The sequence below is a fragment of the Erinaceus europaeus genome, chromosome 4 (assembly GCF_950295315.1).
Source record: "Erinaceus europaeus chromosome 4, mEriEur2.1, whole genome shotgun sequence".
Taxonomy (NCBI): domain Eukaryota; kingdom Metazoa; phylum Chordata; class Mammalia; order Eulipotyphla; family Erinaceidae; genus Erinaceus; species Erinaceus europaeus.
The window spans coordinates 101,547,602-101,567,618 of NC_080165.1; the positions used below are offsets into that span (position 1 = coordinate 101,547,602).

Here is a 20,017-nt window from a genome sequence, read left to right on the forward strand (position 1 = left end):
AAGGAAAGTCTGAGAAGTCAGTCTCTTCTAGCAGAAGCTAAGAAGCCATGAGGACTAAATGTAGCTTCCTAGATGTGGTCCTAGAACAAAAAGTGAACCTTTGCTAAAGACTAAGGAAGTCCAAATAAGGTATGAACTTCAGTGAGCAGTGATATATAGCATTGGGTCTTTGGTGGTTCCACATGCAGAGCACAAGACGTACTTGTGTGAGGCTCTGTGTTCAGGCCTCAGAATCTCATATGTTGAAGCAATGCTCTGATTAGTCTCTTTCTCTCTTCTCCCCCACACCTTCTCTGACCTCCCCTTCCACCATCTCCTTCTTTCTTTCTCTCCCTCTCATGTAATGTAAGTATATAGGAGTATTAAAAAAATAATAAAGAGATGGAGAAAGGAATTCTGTATTACTGGTAAAAAAAATAACAAAGTCATTTTGGAAAACAGTCTAGTATTTGCTTCTAAATTCAAACACTTATTCACCCTGTGACACAGCAGCTAGCTCTGTTCTTGATATCTTCAAGTGACATGAAATCGTATAGCCACACCAAAATCAGTCAGCACACTAGTGCTTACAACAGTGGTTTTCATAAGCTTCCCAAGCTGGTGACATCTTCTGGCTACGGGATGAGTAATTCAGCCATGGCTTGTTACACAAACACAGAATGAAATACTAGTCAGCAATTAAAAGGAACACCCTCCCAAGATCTATAACAGTATCGGTGAGTTTCAAGTGTGCTACACAGAATTAGACTCAGATGTCTCTATAGCTGTGTGCTGCATGAGTCACCTTGCATGACATTTTGGAAACGGCAGAACAAAAGGAACAGACAACAGGTGTGTTTCCAGGAGCTTGATGTTGGAATACAAAGGCCTTGACAGGTGGGGATGGACTTGAGGGGGATGAAATTATTCTGTAACTTGGTTGTGATCGTGGTGATATAGCCATATGTTTATTAAACACTGTATGTTTATTATAGAACGGGGTACTCATAAGGGTGTATTTTATGAGGTGTAAATTATACTTTCCTTAAAAAATAGTAACTCTGCATGATTGGCAGCTCTTCACAATTGCTCTCCTAGGAATCTGTTCAAACTATGTCTTCATCTGTCACCTTTCCAGTTATTTCCTATCCTTTAGTTTTCCAAAGGGGCACTCCTGTGAATGAATGTGCATGTGTCCTTGTGCTGTTCACTGTGTGAAGAAGTAGGAAGGGAAGCAACAGACTGGGGAGAGTCAGAGACATAGCAGAGACAAAAACACAAAGAACAGAGGATAAACAGGCTCCCATCTAAACAATGGTGGCATTCGCTTACCACTTCCTCACCACTGACAGAATCCTGAAGCTAAGTAGAAATCGCTTTTGTGTGATGCCTTAGGGTTTCCAGAGCTCTCTCTCATAGGCACTCATTTCTATAATCCACACAGTGTGGGTGGGGCACTGTATTGTCACCTCCCAGGAGCAGGAGACATTGAGACATGTCACTCACCTATCTATCCCTGTAGAAAGAAGGTGCATGGGTGTGGCCCTTCTATGGTCTGGCTGTTCCAAACATAGCCATTTGGTAGAGTGGTGTGATCATATGACCATGCTGTGTATTTAACAGATAAGAAGTATAATTACATACATTTCTAATGAGAGTGTTGAGGTTCTGAAAACTTTCTCTCTCTTTTTTTTTTTTGCCTCCAGGCTTATTGCTGGGGCTTAGTGACTGCACTATGAATCCACTGCTCCTGGAGGTTATTTTTTCCGTTTTGTTGCCCTTGTTGTTGTTATTATATAGGACAGAGAGAAATGGAGAGAGGAGGGGAAGACAGAGATGGGGAGAGAAAGATAGACACCTGCAGACCTGCTTCACCGCTCATGAAGCAACTCCCCTGCAGGTGGGGAGCTGGAGAACCTTGCGCTTCACACCATGTGTGCTTAACCTGCTACACTACCACTCAGCTCCCAGGTTCTGAAAACTTTCCAAGGTCACTTGACTAGTAAGTATTAGAGCCATGAGTTAATTTCAGGTATTTTGGTCCTGGATCTCCTTCTGTATTATCCCATATATGGGACACGGGACTTTTATGCATAGTGTATAGCCATCATATTTTCTCTTAAATCTGCACTCTCTCTCCCACCTCATCTTCCTCCCTCTCACTCTTTTGCACAAGAGTTATCTCTCGGATTCAGTGCCAACACCATTCCTCCATTCCTAGCAGCCATTTTTTTTTTTAAATATAAAGAGTGAAAGTGAAAGAGGGAGAGGAAGAGTGCAAGAGTGTATCACCTATCTCCTTTGTCAGCAACCCCCTGAAAGGGACTACTGACCTCATTCACTTTCCTGACATTCCTTTTCTTTCTCTCTCTCTCTCTTTCTTTCTTTCTACCTTTCTTTCTTTCTTTCTTTCTTTCTTTCGCCTCCAGGTTTATCACTGGGGCTTGGTGCCTGAATCACGAATCTATTGCTCCTGGAGGCTATTCTTTTTCCTTTTGTTGTCCTGTTTGTTTTATTGTTGTGGTGGTTATTATTGTTGTTGTTATTGATGCTGTTGTTATTGGATAGGAAAGAGAAATGGAGAAAGGAGGGGAAGACAGGGGGGAGAGACAGACACCTGCAGACCTGCTTCGCCGCTTGTGAAGCTACCCCCCTGCAGGTGGGGAGGTGGAGGCTTGAACCGGGATCCTTACGCTGGTGCTTGTGCTTTGCACTATTTGTGCTTAACCCGCTGCACTACTACCTGACTCCCCCTTCCTGACATTTCCCCAGTGTGCCTGAAGCTAGAGCTTGCACACAGTGGGTAGACAGAGGTTTTTGTATATTTTTATTGCAGGGATTAGTGGTTTAAAGTAAATATAGTTGTTGGTACATGTGTAAAGTGTCTCAGTTTTCTGCAAAATACTCTCACCAGCCTAGGCTCTCCTCCACCAGCATGCACCAGGGCCTGTAACCACTCCCCTCTCCTGAGTCCTTTACTTTGGTGCAATACACCAAATCCTGTCCAAGTTCTGTGTTTCCCCTTCTGCTTTTGTTTCCCAACTTCTGCCTATGAGTGAGATCATCCCATATTCATCCTTCTCTTTATGGCTTATCTCACTTAACATGATTCTTTCAAGCTCCATCCAAGATGAGTTGAAGATGGTGAATTTGTCATTCTTCACAGTTGAGTAATATATATATATATATATATATATATATATATGTATATACATACATATATATATGTATATACATACATATATATATATGAATGTGTGTGTGATAACTTTTTCAGCCACTCATTTGCTCTTGAACACCTGGTGTGCTTTCAAAAGGTTTTGGATATTACAAATTGTGCTGCTACGAACATAGGTATACACAGATCTTTTTGGATTAGTGTATTTGGTTCCTTATGATATATCCCTAGGAGAGAAGTTGCAGAGTCATATGGTAGGTTCACTTCTAGTTTTGTGAGAGTTCCCCAGACTGCTTTCCATAGGGGTTGGACTAATTTACATCCCCACCAGCAATGCAGAAAGGCTCCTTTGACCCCACAACCTCTCCAACATTTGTTGTTACTGTCGTTTGTGATGTATGACATTCTCACAGGAGTGAAATGGTATCTCATTGTTGTATTTATTTGCATTTCTCTGACCATCAATGACTTGGATCATTTATTTATATGTTTGTAGGCTTTTTGGGTCTCTTCATTGGTGAATATTCTGTTCATATCCTCTCACCACTTTTGGATGGGATCATTTTGTTGTTTTCGTTGTTGAGTTGGTGAGCTTTTTATATCTTCTGGTTATGAGCCTTTTGTCTGATGCATAGCATGTAAAGAAAGATCTTTTCCTGTTCTATAATGAATTTCTTTGTAAGACAAGAGGGTTTTAGCAAAAGTCTTTGAAGTCAAGCTTGCTTGTTGCTTACAGTACAAGCTTTCAAAGGCTAGATGGCACTGTTGCTAGGGCCAAGTCAAGTGAGTTCCAAAACAGTTATGAGGAGGGAAGACATCCATTCATTTATTCCTCAGGCTGTATTTCAGGCCCAGTATAAGTTCTGTCAGGCTGGAAACACCTTGGGGATATGAAACCCTAGTAAGAAATAAAATGTAAAGCAAAATATGTTATACAGATTAATGATTAAGTAAACTTGTTTGTTTGTGGACTATAGAGACTTGAAAGAGGGGAACTTGTAAAAGATGAAAGAGTAGACAAATTGTGTGTGTGTGTGTGTGTGTGTGTGTGTGTGTGTGTGTGTGTGTGAAAGAGAGAGAGAGAAAGAACAACAAAGCACCCGCCCCCTCCCCGATGCAAACTTGTGAATCTGAGTCTGACATTTTGTGGAGGTGCAAGAGGACTCCTGTCTTAGCAGCACTAAGAGTTTTGCCATTTTCATAAGTGTTCACAAATATGGCTCTAAGTGGTACTTACAGCAGCCTTAGTAACAGACACAACACTGGATCAGTTACAGTCTTAGAAAACAAAGTCTCCTGAAGCAATGCTCAGTTAATCAGCTGAGAGGTAGACCATACATCCCTTGTTGACCTGATCTGACCCAGTGAGGTTCTTTGAGGATGTTTAAAGGTGGCAGAGGGGGAGTCTAGGTTCCCTAGAGAGTGGCCTGGGTAAATGGAGCCCAGATTTAAGGGAGAAAAGCGGGGTTCTCATCAGACTGATTGCAAGGCATCAGTTTAACCTGTATATGAAAATGTCTGCACTTGTGACCAAGAGTGGGCACAGGCATATTGTGAGAAACACAAGACATCACATTCTGGTCTAGGAACAATAAAAAGTGGGTGGTTGTTAGCATCTAAGGTCAATGATTGACATTTCATTTCATTTAAATAGTGTTCTAGGGGTTGGGAGATGGCTCATTTGGTGGAACATACTTTACTGTTATCCAGGAGGGAAGCCTCACAGAAGCTAGATTAGATAGATAGATAGATAGATAGATAGATAGATAGATAGGCAGGCAGGCATACGGAGAGATTATCTCTGTTTCTACAATGCTGGCTATGGTCTAATTGAATGTCATTCATCTTTTGTTTTACCAAGGTCGCATGTTTCCCATTAAAACATAGCAATACAAGTGTTCCATGTGCTAGGTGTTGTGTCACCATAATACCTATGTTCTAGTTGGCAAATAAAGGATCAGAAATGTCAGGAAGCATCTTAAAGCTCACACAGCTAAGAAGCATGAGGCTGAAAGCAATTCATCTCTGTAGTTTTTTGAGGCTGTGTCAGCTCATCTTGAAATCATGAAATCAGTGAAATCCAAAATAGTGAAGGCTAGTATTGATAAAGGGATGAGACCTTAGAGACTAGGTAAGGGCTGTACTGAGTGAACTTCTGTAAGCTTATGAATGCTTGCACATGTTGAGAGCAAACATGTTAACGCCCACCACTTGTGTGTTCTGACCATCTCTACACTTCTGTTTCTCCCCAGGATGATGATGAAGATAAGCTCACCTGGAAAGACCGTTTCCCGGGTTACCTGATGAACTTTGCCTCCATCTTATTCATGGTAAATTCCTTGAGGATCACTTGGCCATGATTTATTCATGTTGATCCTGGGATATGAATGCTGAGAGCTTGCTCTTATGCTATGGAAATAATGAAGGGTTGGTAAAGAGAAGCACAGTTCTGAATAGAGGGCTGGAACCTTATCTGATAGTGAGGCCATTGCTGCTATCTGCTGTCTGAATCAGGGAAGATGATTCCCTCAGGGAAAAAAAAACAGCCTGGGGGTTGTGTGTGGGGGCGTGGGGGTCAGTGGTCTTTACTGACTTTGGAGGGAAGAGGCTTTCTTTTCTGACAGCAGTACCTTGGAAATGAACTAGTGATCACAGACTACAAAGACTAAAAATACTGAGGTATCAATTGGTTTTGAACACCTTGTTTGATATATCTTCAAGTGTGAAAAAAGACTGAGAAGATTGAACAGATATCTCATTGTACTCGTAGAAAAGGAGGGAAAATAACTAATAAATGAAATAAAATGGCTGGTGGTTTTCAAATCTGCCACAGGGCACCAGCCCACAGGTTGAAGAATTCCAATAATAACACCTGACCAGAAAATACTTTGAAATCTTATGCACAGATTCATCACAGTGAAATGAAAAAAAATTAAGACATAAGAAAAATTCCCAAAGTAGCCAGAAATCCAAAGGAAAAATTACCTTTAATGAAGAGACAGATTGATGGCTGGTCTCACACAGCACTTTGGAACTCAGAACACAGTAAAATGCTATTTTAATATGCTGTAGAAAAAATAATGACTACCCCAGCTTTCTATACTCAAGAAAAATATCTTGTTAAAATGAAGATTAAAATAAAAGCATTCTACAGACAAACAAAAACTGAAAGTTAGCCATCAACTGAATCTTTCCCTGGAGGAAAATCATGAGAATGTGCTTTCAACATGATCTCATATATAAAAAAAAGAAAAAGAAAGAAAAACCCCCAGCATAGTTGTAGGAAGGGAATGATAACAAAAAAAAAAATGTATCTTTGTTGTTAAGGAATTAAGGTCAGTAAGATGCACCTACTGCAACAAACACATATTGAGTATCTTTCTCAGCTGTCTTCTCAGTCATTAAGCCTTGGCAGAGGAGGCCAGGATCATGGCCATTCGGAGAATTTTAGGGGTGTATGGTAGAGGATAAGGAGAGCAAAGTCCTGCTCCATTGCTTCAGTAAAGATGGCTTCTGCCTTGTGCATTTCACTTGCTCCTCCCCTTCTTCCCCTCCAAGCCTTTCCCATGGGAAAATCTCCCAAAGCTGCCTTCACAAGAGTTTTCTCTGGCTAATCCTCCTGGTCTCAGCTCAGAACATACCAGAAGCTCATTAGCAGAAGCTGTGACTTGGTCCAGCTGCTACTGGGCTCGTGTGTGTGTGTGTGTGTGTGTGTGTGTGTGTGTGTGTGTGTATGATGACTTTCTAACTCTCCATCTACATGTGAATCCCAGGACAATTTTCCCCATCTCTCTGCTAGTGTCAAACAAGAGGAACTCCAGGTTCTGTTGTTTGGCTTGCATTGTAACTTAGTTGTGCCTAGAAGTAATACTATGGGATGGATAGAGACACCAGCAGCAGGGGGTCTTGTTCATGTGACCAAGAGCAGAGGAGAGGAGTGTGTAAAGCAAAGAATCACCCTATCTTTGCCTGAAGTCCCTCTATGAAATGGCAGAAGGCAGAGTGTATAGTGTAGACCAACCCTCATGTCTGGCCTATCTGGGACAAACCAGCCACAGACATGAAATACACCCAGTGTGGTAGTCTGAATGAGGGGTTGGAGAATACTTGTTGAATTTGATAAGATTAGCTGCAGCTGAGGAATATGAATGGTTCTGGCTCAAGATCCAGCAGACCTGGATTCTTCTATCAGGATGGGATAGTAGATGGTAGAACCAGGAAACAGACATCCTGAATCATCACTAAATGACAAATTCACAGTCCTCAAAAGATAAAACTAGTGTGGGATAATGATGTCACCAGAAGAAATCAGCTGTTATTAATGATGGCAGTGCCACTGTTCTTGCTATAGTTTTGCCTTGGGCCCAGCAGACCCTCAGCTGGTCACGTTATTGGTTCTTGGTCCTCAGTTTCCATGTAAATACGAGGTTAGAGGCTGGAAGTGGAGAGTCTCTAGGTGCTAATATTCCTCAGTTTTATTTGTAGGTGCTTGTTAAGTTGTTCCACCTTGAAAGTTGTAGACTTGGAGGTACTTCTAGGGAACACAGAAGGCGGGGTTCTAAACCTGTCACAAAGAGCATCTGAGGCCAGGGAAGGGTGTGATGGAGATGGAGTTATCTAGAAAGGAGAGCAGAAATAAATAGGCAGAACAGTGAATGCTTGAGCCTGAACATGACTAGAAAATCTGTCAGAAGCACAGATTTCAATTCAGTAGATCTGGAGCCATGCTGGAGAGCCTCCTTGTGCAGTTCCCACTTGGGATCCTGGGTCATGTCTTGGAATGTTCTACAGGGAACAGTGTTCTTCCTTCCCTATATTTTTATTAGTGATTTAATATTGATTTACAAAATTACAAGATAACGGGTACAATTCCACACCATTCCCACCACCATAGTCCTCCTCAGGAAATTGCAGTTGTTATCCCAAGGTCACAAATATGGTTTGACTAACATATATATATATATATATATATATATATATATATATATTTTTTTTTTAAATTTTTATTTATTTATTTATTCCCTTTTGTTGCCCTTGTCTTTTTGTTGTTGTAATTATTACTGTTGTTATTGATGTAATCGTTGGATAGGATAGAAAGAAATGGAGAGAGGAGGGGAAGACAGAGAGGGGGAGAGAAAGACAGACACCTGCAGACCTGCTTCATCACCTGTCAAACGACTCCCCTGCAGGTGGGGAGCCAGGGGCTCAAACTGGGGTCCTTGCACTGGTCCTTGTGTTTTGCTCCACATGCGCTTAACCCGCTGTGCTACCGCCCAACTCCCTATACTTTTTCTATAGTCCTTTTCTTCCTTTCCAAGTCACACCTATACCTATTCATGCTTCTGAATGTCTTTCCTTTTTTTTTTTCTTTCCTCTCTCTGAGACCTGATGGAATTGGATTTTGGAGCCCTTTAGTCATCTTCCCCTAAAATTTCTCCCACTCTGGGAGTATGGACCAAAATATTTTTGGGGTGCGGAAGGTGGGAGTTCTGGCTTCTTTAATTGCTTCTCCACTGCACATGGACATTGACAGGTCGATCCTTAACCCCCAGCCTGTTTCTATCTTTCCCTAGTGGGGCAGGCTTCTGGCCTTTCCCAGACTTGCAGCTGGCCTCTTTCTGAAGCTGATCTCCCTAATTGCTCCTCCATTCCTCACTCCCAAGACTCTCAATTACTTTTTTTTTTCTTACCAGAGTACTGCTTAACTCTAGCATTTGGTGGTTCTGGTGATTGAATTGGTACTTTTAAGACTATTATGGAAGAGGAGGATCCTGAAAGGGGGTAGAAGGAAGAAGTGGGTTTTGGAGAGACCCTATTATGCTTGGTTTTCAGAGAGAGGAAATGGAGGACCCTTGCAAAGACAAATGGCTAGTAGGCTTTCTTTTACAACAGAGAGATTTCTACCCCCAAAGGGGAAATCTGTGTCCCCATTCATGCTATATGTTAGGGAGATCTTGGAGTGGTATTTTGTTTCCCCTAAGGACTGAGGGCTTGAAGCTCTCACATCTAGTTTCCTTCCATTTTTCTTTTTAAATTTTTTTCTTTTTCAAATTTTTACCTGCTAGGATTATCATGGGTCTCAGTGCCTGCAAGACAAATCCACTGCTCCTAGAAGTCATCTTTTTTATGATAGAACTAGAAAAGGAAGATAGAGAGACAAAGAGAAACAGAGATACCTACAACATTTCTCCTTTAGCTTCTTCCCTGCAGGTGGGAACTGGAAACTTGAACCCAGATCCTGATTCATAGTAATATGTGTGCATGGTAACAGGTGCACCACCACCTAACCCCCTCTCCCTTCATTTGTTTTCCCCTTTGGTCAACCTCCCTGAGTCCACCTCATCAGACTCTGTCTTGGCCCTTCTCCGATCAGATCACATATGGTGATGGATCCCCCTATCCTTTCACTGAAGGTCCAGTAGCTCCAGAAACTGCACCGTGATCACACAATTCTTGTTCCTCTCTACTTTTAACCCACATAGTAACAGCTAGACTATTTAGCATATATATTCTCAGTTACCACTTCCTGTGACTTATGAGGAGGTCAGCACCTCTCATGCCATCCCCAAGTGGGTTAACAGTTTCCAAAAGAGAGAAATCCCATGAGGGCCAGAAATATAGTTCATCCAGCTGCCATATCTGCTTTGCCATGTTCAGGACCAGGTTCTTGCTGGGCCCCCACTACACTAGGTAAAGCTTTAGTGCTTTGGTGTCTTTCCCTCTCTCTGTATCTTTCTTCTTATCTTAAAAAGCCAGCTTGGAGTGGTAAAGCCCTAGGGTGACAAAAACAAAAAGTAAAAAGCAAAAACAAAATGAAATCCCATCGGATGTGTTTTGTGCTCTAAAGTATCTAATGTTTTGTGGTGGGGGGGTGGGGGAGTGGGTAATAAGGTAGTTCATTTTGAATGTGATAGAATGGAAGGCATCCCCCACCCCAGAAATACACCCACACTCAGTGATAGGGGTGCTAGCTCAGTGAGGTCAGTACTTGCATGCCTGAGATGCCAGGTTCGATTCCCAGCACTGCATGTTGCTCTGCCTCTCTCTTATAAAATAAATACATTTTTGTTGCCAGATGGCAGAACACCTGGTTGAATGTATATGTTACCATGGTCAGGGACCCAGGTTCAAGCCCCCAGTCCCCACCTGCAGGGGGAAGCTTCATGACTGATGATGTAAATTTTCTCTCTCTCCCTCCCTCCCTCCTCCCCCTTTTCTGTCAATTTTTGTGTCTTAACAAATAAAAAACTTGAAAATAAAGTCACCTGCACTCAGAATTTGCACAGGATTGCAAGGGTGCACAAACACACCCCCTGGAGCAGGCCATGCAGCCCTTGCTGTCCAGGTGCTCATCTTCTGTCCCCCATGAGCATGAGCGGCTCTCCCTGTGTCTCCCTCACAGATTGCCCTGACCTTCTCTATTGTCTTTGGCGTCATCGTGTACCGGATCACAACAAAAGCCGCACTGTCTCTCAGCAAGGCCACACGCTCCAATGTCCGAGTGACAGTGACGGCGACGGCAGTCATCATCAACCTGGTGGTCATCCTCATCCTGGACGAGATCTATGGCGCTGTGGCCAAGTGGCTCACCAAGATCGGTACTATGCCCCTCCCCAACCCCCCCCCATCTGCCCCCACCCCTTCCCAGGAATGAGGTCAACTTCCTGCATGCCACATCTTAATGGCCATGACCCCAGTGAAGACAGGGTTGGGAACAAGGTGGGCTGGGCAGTGCAGTGCGTTTTCATGGGAGCCATGAGGAGGGATAGTGGTCATACACTGTAGGAGCCCAGGGCCTCCCCTGCAGGCAAAAGTCCTTCTGGAGCATCCTCAAACAGTAATTGTACTCTGTCCTACTCAGTTGCCACAGGTCCACAGGGTCATTTCTCTCTCAGCCTGGTCTAGAAAGAGGCACGTTCAGCACTTCCTGTTAGAGCTCACACAGCTTGAGTGCACCCCCTTTTCCCAGCCTCTGTTCCCAAGTTGAGAGAGCCTCTTGATACTTGAGCCCCAGGAGGGTCTTATCTCTCCCCAGATTGTTGGAGGCTCCAGTGAGTCCCCGTGCTCCCCAGTTCTGGGCCGACTTCAAAGAGGCAGCTCAGACTTCCCAAACTTCAAGCCAGTGAGAAAAATGCAGTGGCCTCAGGGTTCAGACATGTCATTTGAGCCCTAGCCTGCTGCGCCCCCATTCCCATCACAATTCCCTGCTTTAGCACTTGTGCTGGTTACATGTACATGGCTGATGGGGGGGGGGGGGGGCGCTGGTGAGACCCAGCCCTGGGTTCCTCCTGTTTATCTAGGGTGACCCCTGTGAGTCCTCATCCCTCTCAAACCCTCAGCCTCAGGAAGCTGAATTAATGATGCAATATATTTAACTCAATAGTCATGAACCCTATCTTTTTGTTTGTTTGTTTGTAACATTTTTAAGAAGCTATTTTTAATTTTTAACTTATATTTATTTTTCATTAAAAGGATTTATGCTGACATATAAAGGATTTTATCATTATAATTATCATTTTCTACCACATTATTGTTGGGGCTCTATACCTACAGGGTTTCCCTGCTTCTAGAAGACTTTTTAAAATTAATGATTTAATATTGATTTACAGAATTACAAGATAACAGGAGTATAATTCCAAACCATTACCACCACCAGAGTTCTGTGTCCCCCCATTCCCTCCATTGGAAACTACAGTAGTTCTCCCAAGGTCACAGATAAGGGTTTACTATTATTTCTATAACTGTTGTCCATCCATCCATCTGTCTGTCTATCTATATTTTATCCATTTTTTAATGGTCCTGCCTTCTCTTCCTTTCTAAGTTACACCCATACCTATTACTATTTTGAATGTCCTTCCTTTTTTCTTCTTTCTCTGAGTCCTGATGGAGTTGGAGTTCAAAGCCCTCCAGTCAACCTCCCCTAATATTTCTCCACCACTGGAGTATGGACCAAAATATTTTTGGGGTGCAGAAGGTGGGAGTTCTGGCTTCTCTGATTGCTTCTTTGCTGGACATGGCCTTGGCAGGTGGATGCATACCCCCAGCCTGTTTCTCTTTCTCTAGTGGGGTGGGGCTCTGGAGAGCTTAGATGAACCCCATCTTCATAAGATACTTCTCTTAAGCATCAGAGAACACTGGAAATATCTCAGGATCCCCCTGGCTCTCCCAGTGCCCTTGCCCAACATAGCCTCTCTCCACACTGAGCCTTGACCTTTGTTTCTGTGTTGACAGAAATGCCCCTCATCAAGGCAATAGGCTGTGCTCTGTGTATCTGTGTCAGTGTCCTCTGTGTTCCTTCATAAACATGCCTTTTGAGAAAATTAAGCAAAGAACTGTGACTCCATGTTTAGTGCTGCTATTCAGGATCCTGAGGGGACATGCAGGGTGCATCCATTGGGAGCGGTACAGGTCAAGGCTACATGGGACTCTAGCGGGCAGACAGGGAGAGAGGAGTGATTAAGCAGAAGGATCAAGAGGCCCCTGGAAAAGGAGACAGCCAGGCAGCCCTCAAAGCAGGCAGCAGTTCCCTTGAGCTCAGGAAAGGCATACAGGCAAGTGGGGTGTGACCTGGGCTTGTCCCAGGGGTAAAGTTGTAGCCAGAGGAAGCACAAATCACAGGATTAAAAAGGAGAAGACAGGAGACACATGAACGTCCAGGACGCCAGAGCCAACAGTTATATAAGGCCCACGGCCCATCCAGAGTCCAAGCAGGGAGAAGAGGAGAAATGCACCCTGGACTTTGGCTGACACTTGACTTGGGGAAAAGGTCTCCAACGGCAGGATGAGAAGTCAGCTTAGTTTCACAGGTAACACAAGTGCTGACTGGGTTGTAAAAAATTCCCGACTTGCTGATGTGAAAACAAAGCAACAGAAGAAGCAGTGAAAAGCCAAAATACTATCTTGAAAGTGCAGAAGTGCTTTTGTTGGAGTGATCAGCTTAGCAAGAGAGCAGCTAGGTTTCTGACTATTGATCCTCCCAATGGTAGGCAGCCATGAACAGGGCAGTCCTTAAATTTGAGGAAACAAGAATGCCAGAAACACCCACCCGTCTGACCAGTGACAAGCTGTACTCTTTTCCTCATCTATAAGGAAAAGGGGTGAAATTGGAGAGACAATACTGGAGACTGTGTAAACTGCTACTCTCTTCGCATGAAAAGGAATGGCATATCCCCAGTCTGTTGCTGTGGCTCCCAACTCTGCACCACTAAGGGCCTTTTTTGTTTGTTTGTTTGTTTATTCATTTTACTTGCCACCAGGAATTTTGCTGAGGCTCGATGCCAGCACTATGAACCCACTGCTCCCAGCAGCCATTTTTCCCTTTTTCTTCCTTCCTTCCTTCCTTCCTTCCTTCCTTCCTTCCTTCCTTCCTTCCTTCCTTCCTCCCTTCTTCCTCTTTCCCTTCCTTCCTTCTTTCCCTCATTCCTTCCTCCCTTCCTTCCTTCTCCCCTTCCTTCCTTCCTTCCTTCCTTGCTTTGTATTTTGTTTGCAAGGACCTAGAGAAATTGAGAAGGGCGGGGGAGATGGAGAAGAAGAGAAAAAGAGAGACACCTGCAGACCTGCTTCACTGCTGGTAAAGCATCGCGCCTGCAGGGGGGAGCAGGGGCTCAAGCCCTGGTACTTGTGCATGCTAACAGTCCTCTGTCCTTTGTCCTCTTTCAACCACATGGCATCCATTTCCCTGTTATTATTATTGGAAATCTGCTGGTGTGATAATTGGTGAAATACCCCCCCTTCATTCATCCAGTCAGTCTAGGCAAGGCCCTTTGCTGCTAGCCCAGCGGAGGCAGTAGTGAGGCTGCATCCTTCCAGAGTCCCACTCTGCTGTTTACAAAGGGGGCTGAGGACATGCTGGGCTGAACAAGGCAGATGCAGAGCTGTGCCAGTGGCCAGGGACTGAAGGACACAGCCAAGATTTCAGCACAGTGGGGACACTGGACTTGCCCTGGCAATGTGAGCGCACTGAGGGAGCCCCACCTGCCTGGTAGACTCCCAGAGAATGCACCTAGGGAATAAGGATTCCGTCTGGCTTAGGGACTTCCTTTGCCATTCTCACGCTGGGTCTAACACTTGCCTGGCTTCCTGCCCCGGGTCCCCTGATTGATGAGGACGCCAAGGCTGGTGCTGGGCTCGGCAGGTGCACACAGCTGGCATAAACAGCCCCCATCCATTCCCAAGTACTTCCTGCAGAGCTGGGTGATGGAAGGCCTAGGGCTGGGGGTCTCTTGGGAGGCTTTCTCTGTAGACCCCAGATCAGTCTTCACACTGATTCCTGACAAAAGGCATAACTGGCTCTTTGATACTTGAGTGGCCAGATCAGTGCAGGCGGATGGACACAACATTGTCTCCCCACTGCTGTACTGCCAACAGCCATGGGCTTGAGTGAGGGCAATCTGTAACCTGGCCTCCACTTTCTTATTTCTGTTTTTATTTGCTGGGGCTAGGTGCATGAACAATGCCACCATTCCAGGTGGCCATATTACCCTTTTTTTCTTTACCCTTTGTTTGACAGAGGGTAAGAGACGGGAAGAGGTAGGGAGGAAGAGAGACAGAGAGAGGGAGACATCTGCAGCACGGCTCTACCACTTGTGAACTTCCCTCCCCACCAAAGGTGGGGGCCAGGGGCTTATACCTGAGTTCTTACTCATGATAATGTGCACTTTACCAGGTGCACTAATCCAGCCCTGACATGCTAAGAGCATGGGGCTCCTTTGCACTGGGCAGAGCAGGGATCGGGCTGAAGCTTGCAGTGGGTATTGGGGGACACAAAGGAAATTAATGGAATTCTGGAGCTTTCTGAGCCAAAAGTCATTCTACAGACACCAAGCTCAGCAAAGCACAGTGACTGAGCACTCACCTCATAGGCCTGGTGAGTGGGTGAGACAGGGATTGCTTATCCCCAGTAGCCATACCTTCCTGTAGGGACCACAGAGACTTGGGTCAGTAGGGCAGAATGCAGTGTGCTGGGAGGCCAGTCCCCAAGGGTCAACCAGTAGACAGGCCCACAGCAGGCTTCTGCCCCATCCTGCCTAGGCTGCCATGATGCATGGCTGCAGATTGAGCAGCTTCTGTGCAACAAAAGTTGATTTCTCGGGTCTCTGGAGGCTAGAGTCTCAATTCAGGGACCCAGAGAAGGTAGGCAAGGACCCGTTTCTGACCATGAAATTCTCACTTCTCACTGTATCCTCACAGGATGGAAAATGCTTTGTGTCCCTCTGGAGCCTCTTTCATTGACGGTATTAATCTCATCCTTGAGGGCCCCACCTTCATCAACTACACACCTCCCCAAACCCATATAGGAGCAAAAAAACTTCAGCCGAAGAATTCAACAAATAGCCTTCAATTCTTTTGTTAGGTTTATTCCTAGATATTTTATTGTATTTGTTTCTATAGTAAAAAGGGATTGATTTCCGGATTTTTTCTTTTGCTACCTTAGTGTTTGCCTAGAGGAATGCCACTGATTTTTGTATGTTACCTTACTATATTGCCTGATAATTTTCAAGAGCTCCCTGCTGTATTCTTTAGGTTTTTCTATGTATACTATCATATCATCTGCAAAGAGTGAGAGTTTGACATCTTCCTTTCCAATCTGTAGCCCTTTAATTCCCTTGCTCCTGCCTCATTGCTATGGCAAGAACTTCCAACTCTATGTTGAATAGTAATAGGGTTAGTGGGCAACCCTGTCTAGTACTTGATCTTAAGGAAATGCTTCCAGTTTTTCACCATTCAGTATGATGTTGGCTGAAAGTTTGTTATATATAGACTCCACTATCTTGAGGAATTTTCCATCTACTCCCACTTTTTGTAGTGTTTTGATCATAAACGGATGTTAGATTTTGTCAAAGGCTTTCTCTGCATCTATTGATATAAACAATGGCTTTTGGTCTTGCTTTTATTGATGTGGTGGATCACATAGATTGATTTACATATATTAAAAACCGACCTTGCATTCATGGGATAAACCCCCACTTAGTTATGATGAACAATCTTTTTAATATACTGCTATATCCAGTTGGCTAGAATTTTGTTCAGTATTTTAGCATCTATGTTCATCAGAGATATAGGTCTGTAGTTTTGTTTTGTTTTGTTTTTTGTTATATCTCTTTCTGTTTTTGGTATCAGGGAGAAACTGGCTTCATAGAAGGTTTAAGGGAGTATTCCTGTGTCTCCAATCTTTTGGAAGAGTTTTAAAAATAGAGGTATTAACTATTTCTTGAAAATTTTATAGAATTCATTTGTAAAACTATCTGGGTTTTAGTTTTGGGAATGTTCTTGATAATTGTTTCAATTTATTTGGCTGTGATTGGCCTGTTCATATTTCCTAGTTCATCTTTGTTTAATTTTAGAAGTTTTTAGGTATCTAGGATCTCATCCATTTCTTCCAGGTTCTCTAGTTTGGTGGCATATAATTGTTCATAGAAGCCTTGCATGATGCTTTGGATTTCTGTGGTATCTGTTGTTATATCTCCTCTTTCATTTATAACCCTACTTATTTGAGTTTCCCTCCACCCTTTTATATGTGAGTCTGGCTACAGGACTGTTGATTTTGCTTACTCTTTCAAAGAACCAACATTTAGCTTTGTTGATCTTTTGTATGGTTCTCTTATTTTCAATATTAATTATTTCTGCCCTAATTTTAGTTATTTCAGTCCTTACAGTTCCTTTAGGGATATTTTGTTCATCTTCTTCTAAGACTTTAAGGTATGGAGTCAGTTTGTTTATTTAAGCTTTTTCTTGTTTCCTAGTGGGTGTTTATGAACTTCCCTCTCAGTACTGCCTTAGCTATGTCCCAAATATTTTGATAATTTGTGTCTTTATTTTCATTGAATTCTTGAAGCATTTTAATTTCTTCCTTAATTTACACTTTGACCCAGTATTTAAGTGGTATACTATTGAGTTTCCAGATTTTTGGGACTTTTACTAATTTTCTGTTTATTGTTAAGTGTTAATTTAATTATACTGTGGTCTGAGAATATGCTTGGAATGATTTCAATCCTCTTGAATTTGTTGACACAGGCTCTGTGGCCTAACATGTAGTCTATACTTGAGAATGACCCATGTGGAATTGAATATAATGTGTATTCCAGTTTCTTGGGGGGTGAATGACTCTGAAAATGTCCAATTGTTCTAGTTTATCTATCCCTTCATTTAGCTCCCTCGTTTCTTTATTGATTTTCTGCCTGGATGGAGTTTCTGTCAAGTTGAGAGAGTGGGGTTTTGAAATCCCCCACTATTACTGTGTTGCTATTAATATATTGCTGTAGCTCTTTAAGTAGAAGTTTGATGTATTTAGATTACTTCTCATTGGGTGCATAGATGTTAATAATTGTTTAGTCCTCTTGATTGACTCTGAGCATTAAATAATGTCCATTCCTATCTTTTTAAATTTTATTTATGTTAATGTCTATCAAGTCAGATATGAGAGTATCTGTGTATGCCTTTTTTTGTGCTCCAATAGCTTATATGATAGTTTTCCATTCTTTCACTTTAAATCTCTTGTTGAGTTAGGTAGATTCTTGCAGAAAACATATGATTGTGTTGTTTTTTTCTTATCTGTCTTCCTACTCTGTGCCTTTTAATAGGTGAATTCGGGACATTGACATTCATTTATTGATAGTATATATTGAAGATATTTTAATGCCATATTCTAAACTTTTAGAGTGTCCTTATATATGGCATGTTTATGGTGATGCTGTGATTGTTCATAGGAAACCTTTCAGAACGTCTTGCAAGGCAGACTTGGTGATAGTTGATTCCTTCAACTGTTGCTTGTCTGAGAAGGTTTTTATGCCTATATTTAGTCTGAATGACAGTCTAACAGGATACAGTAGTCTTGGCTGAAAGCCTTTCTCATTGAGAGCTCAATATATATCTTGCCATTCTCTTCTGGCCTTTAGTGTTTGTGTGAAGAAATCTGCTATTAATCTTTGAGATTTCCTCTGTGATTATTTTTTTCTCTTGCAGCCTTCAGTATTATCTCTTTATCCTTATTCCTTTACATTCTAAATATGATGTGTCTTCAGGTCTGGGTTAGTTCTGTTTGGGACTCTGGAATTCTTGAATCTTATGTCCTTTACGATGTTCAGAATAGAGAAGTTCTTAGCTATTATGTCCCATAGAATTCTTTCTTCCCCCTCCTTTCTTTCTTCCTCGGATAAACCAATAATGCATATATTACTTCTTCTGAAGTCATTCCATATATCTTAGTTGTTATTTTTAGTATATCTTAATCTATTTTTGGTTCTTTTACTTCTTTCTTAGTTTTCTCTAATTCACCCTCAATCTTGCTAATTCTGTTTTCTGCCTCAGTTATTCTGTTCTGTCTCCCCTCTGATGTTTTCTGTAGCTCAGCCATTTTCTTACCCTGTTGAGATATTGTATTATCTTGCTCAGTTAGTTGTGCTCTTGACTCAGCTATTTCAGCTTTTAGCTCTCTGATTACCTCAAGATAATTAGTGTTTTCTTTCAGAGTCTCATTTGCTGTTTCCCCATTTCTGATGATATTAATTTCAAAAGTTTTCCTCACTCCTGTAATTATTACATTGACTAGTGTTTGGATGTTTTCCTTATTCTTATGTTCTTCTACCTTTTTTGGACTTTTATGAGCTTTTGTCCTGGTTAACTTTCCAGTATTTCTTCTCAATCTAACCATTATATTTGGTGTGTATGAAGTCCCTCCCTCACTGTTTTTTAATCCACTGATCAAACTTGCCTGGATTGACTTGTATATAAAATAAGGTACTTAAGAGTTCACAGTTTTGAATCTTAACAGTTGTTTCAATGTTATCTCAATCTCTGAGGTGAAGCACAATGACTTCACTATGTTGTTTTGTTATTTATTTTTCCCACGGGCTATGGAAGCTTGATGGATTTTTAAATATAAGTAGATTTTTTTCTTTAGCTTAATCACTCAGTTGTGACCAAGAGATAAAACAGGGTAGAGGATATATGTTTATTCAAAGAGACTCCCATGCCTGAGGGTACAAAGTTCTGGTCCCAGTCCCTTACTCCACCACCAGCCAGAGCTGAGCTGAGCATTCTTTGGCCCTGTGAATTTCTGAATAAATCCTAGTTGTATTTGGTCAGTTATGAGGCAATTGTTTGCTGTGTTTCTTAATTTATCAGGAGAAAAATGTGGAAAAGCTCTTACTATGTAGCTACCCCTCTAGAGCACCAGTAGTGTAAATTTTCTCCTGAGTCACCCAGCCATTTCTCTGTACCCTCCCCATGTCTATATGGGGCTTCCCAGATGCTATTCCAGCCTCTGATAGGCAATAGCAGTGGAGACTCACAGTTGTAAATTGCCAAGTCTTAGGTGATTTTCTCCTCCCTTCAGCAGTCTTTTTGTTGATAAAACTCACACCAGAAGTGTTGAATGAACTAGCAAACTGCAAGACTAGTTCCAGCCACTCCTGAGCATGGGCTTTTAGCCCAGGTGTCTCTCTTTAAGCTCCTGTCTGTCTGTGAGCCACATGTTTTTGCACTCACTTGTAGATTGGTGGGTTCCTGGAGTCCTATCTTGTTGCATTCTCAGGTGATCCTCTTTGCTATTCCTAGTTGATCAAGGAGAGAAAAAAACATAGCTTCTGCTACTCTGTAGCCATGCCTCCAGCATTCCCTTCTTTCTTTTTTAAATAATATTTTATTTATGCATTGTTGGATAGAGACAGATAAATTGAGAGGAAGTGGAGAGATAGAGGGAAAGAGACAGAGAGATACCAGTAGACCTGCTCCACTGCTTGCAAAGCTTTCCTCCTGCAGGTGGGTACCAGGGGCTTGACCATGGGTCCTTGAGCATTGTAACATGTGCACTTAGCTGGGGATGTCACCACATGGCCCTGTCAGTCTTATTTTCTAATCCCA

At 42.6% G+C, this 20,017-nt stretch overlaps 1 protein-coding gene across 1 annotated transcript in view; it reads left to right on the plus strand.

The window, feature by feature from the left end:
- Positions 1-20,017, plus strand: part of ANO2 (anoctamin 2) — a 365,356-nt gene that overhangs the window by 275,696 nt on the left and 69,643 nt on the right. Inside the window, exons 15-16 of the mRNA XM_060190229.1 lie at positions 5,410-5,487; positions 10,560-10,755. Of these exons, the coding sequence (XP_060046212.1) occupies positions 5,410-5,487; positions 10,560-10,755 (274 nt within the window). The remainder of the gene's footprint in view (positions 1-5,409; positions 5,488-10,559; positions 10,756-20,017) is intronic.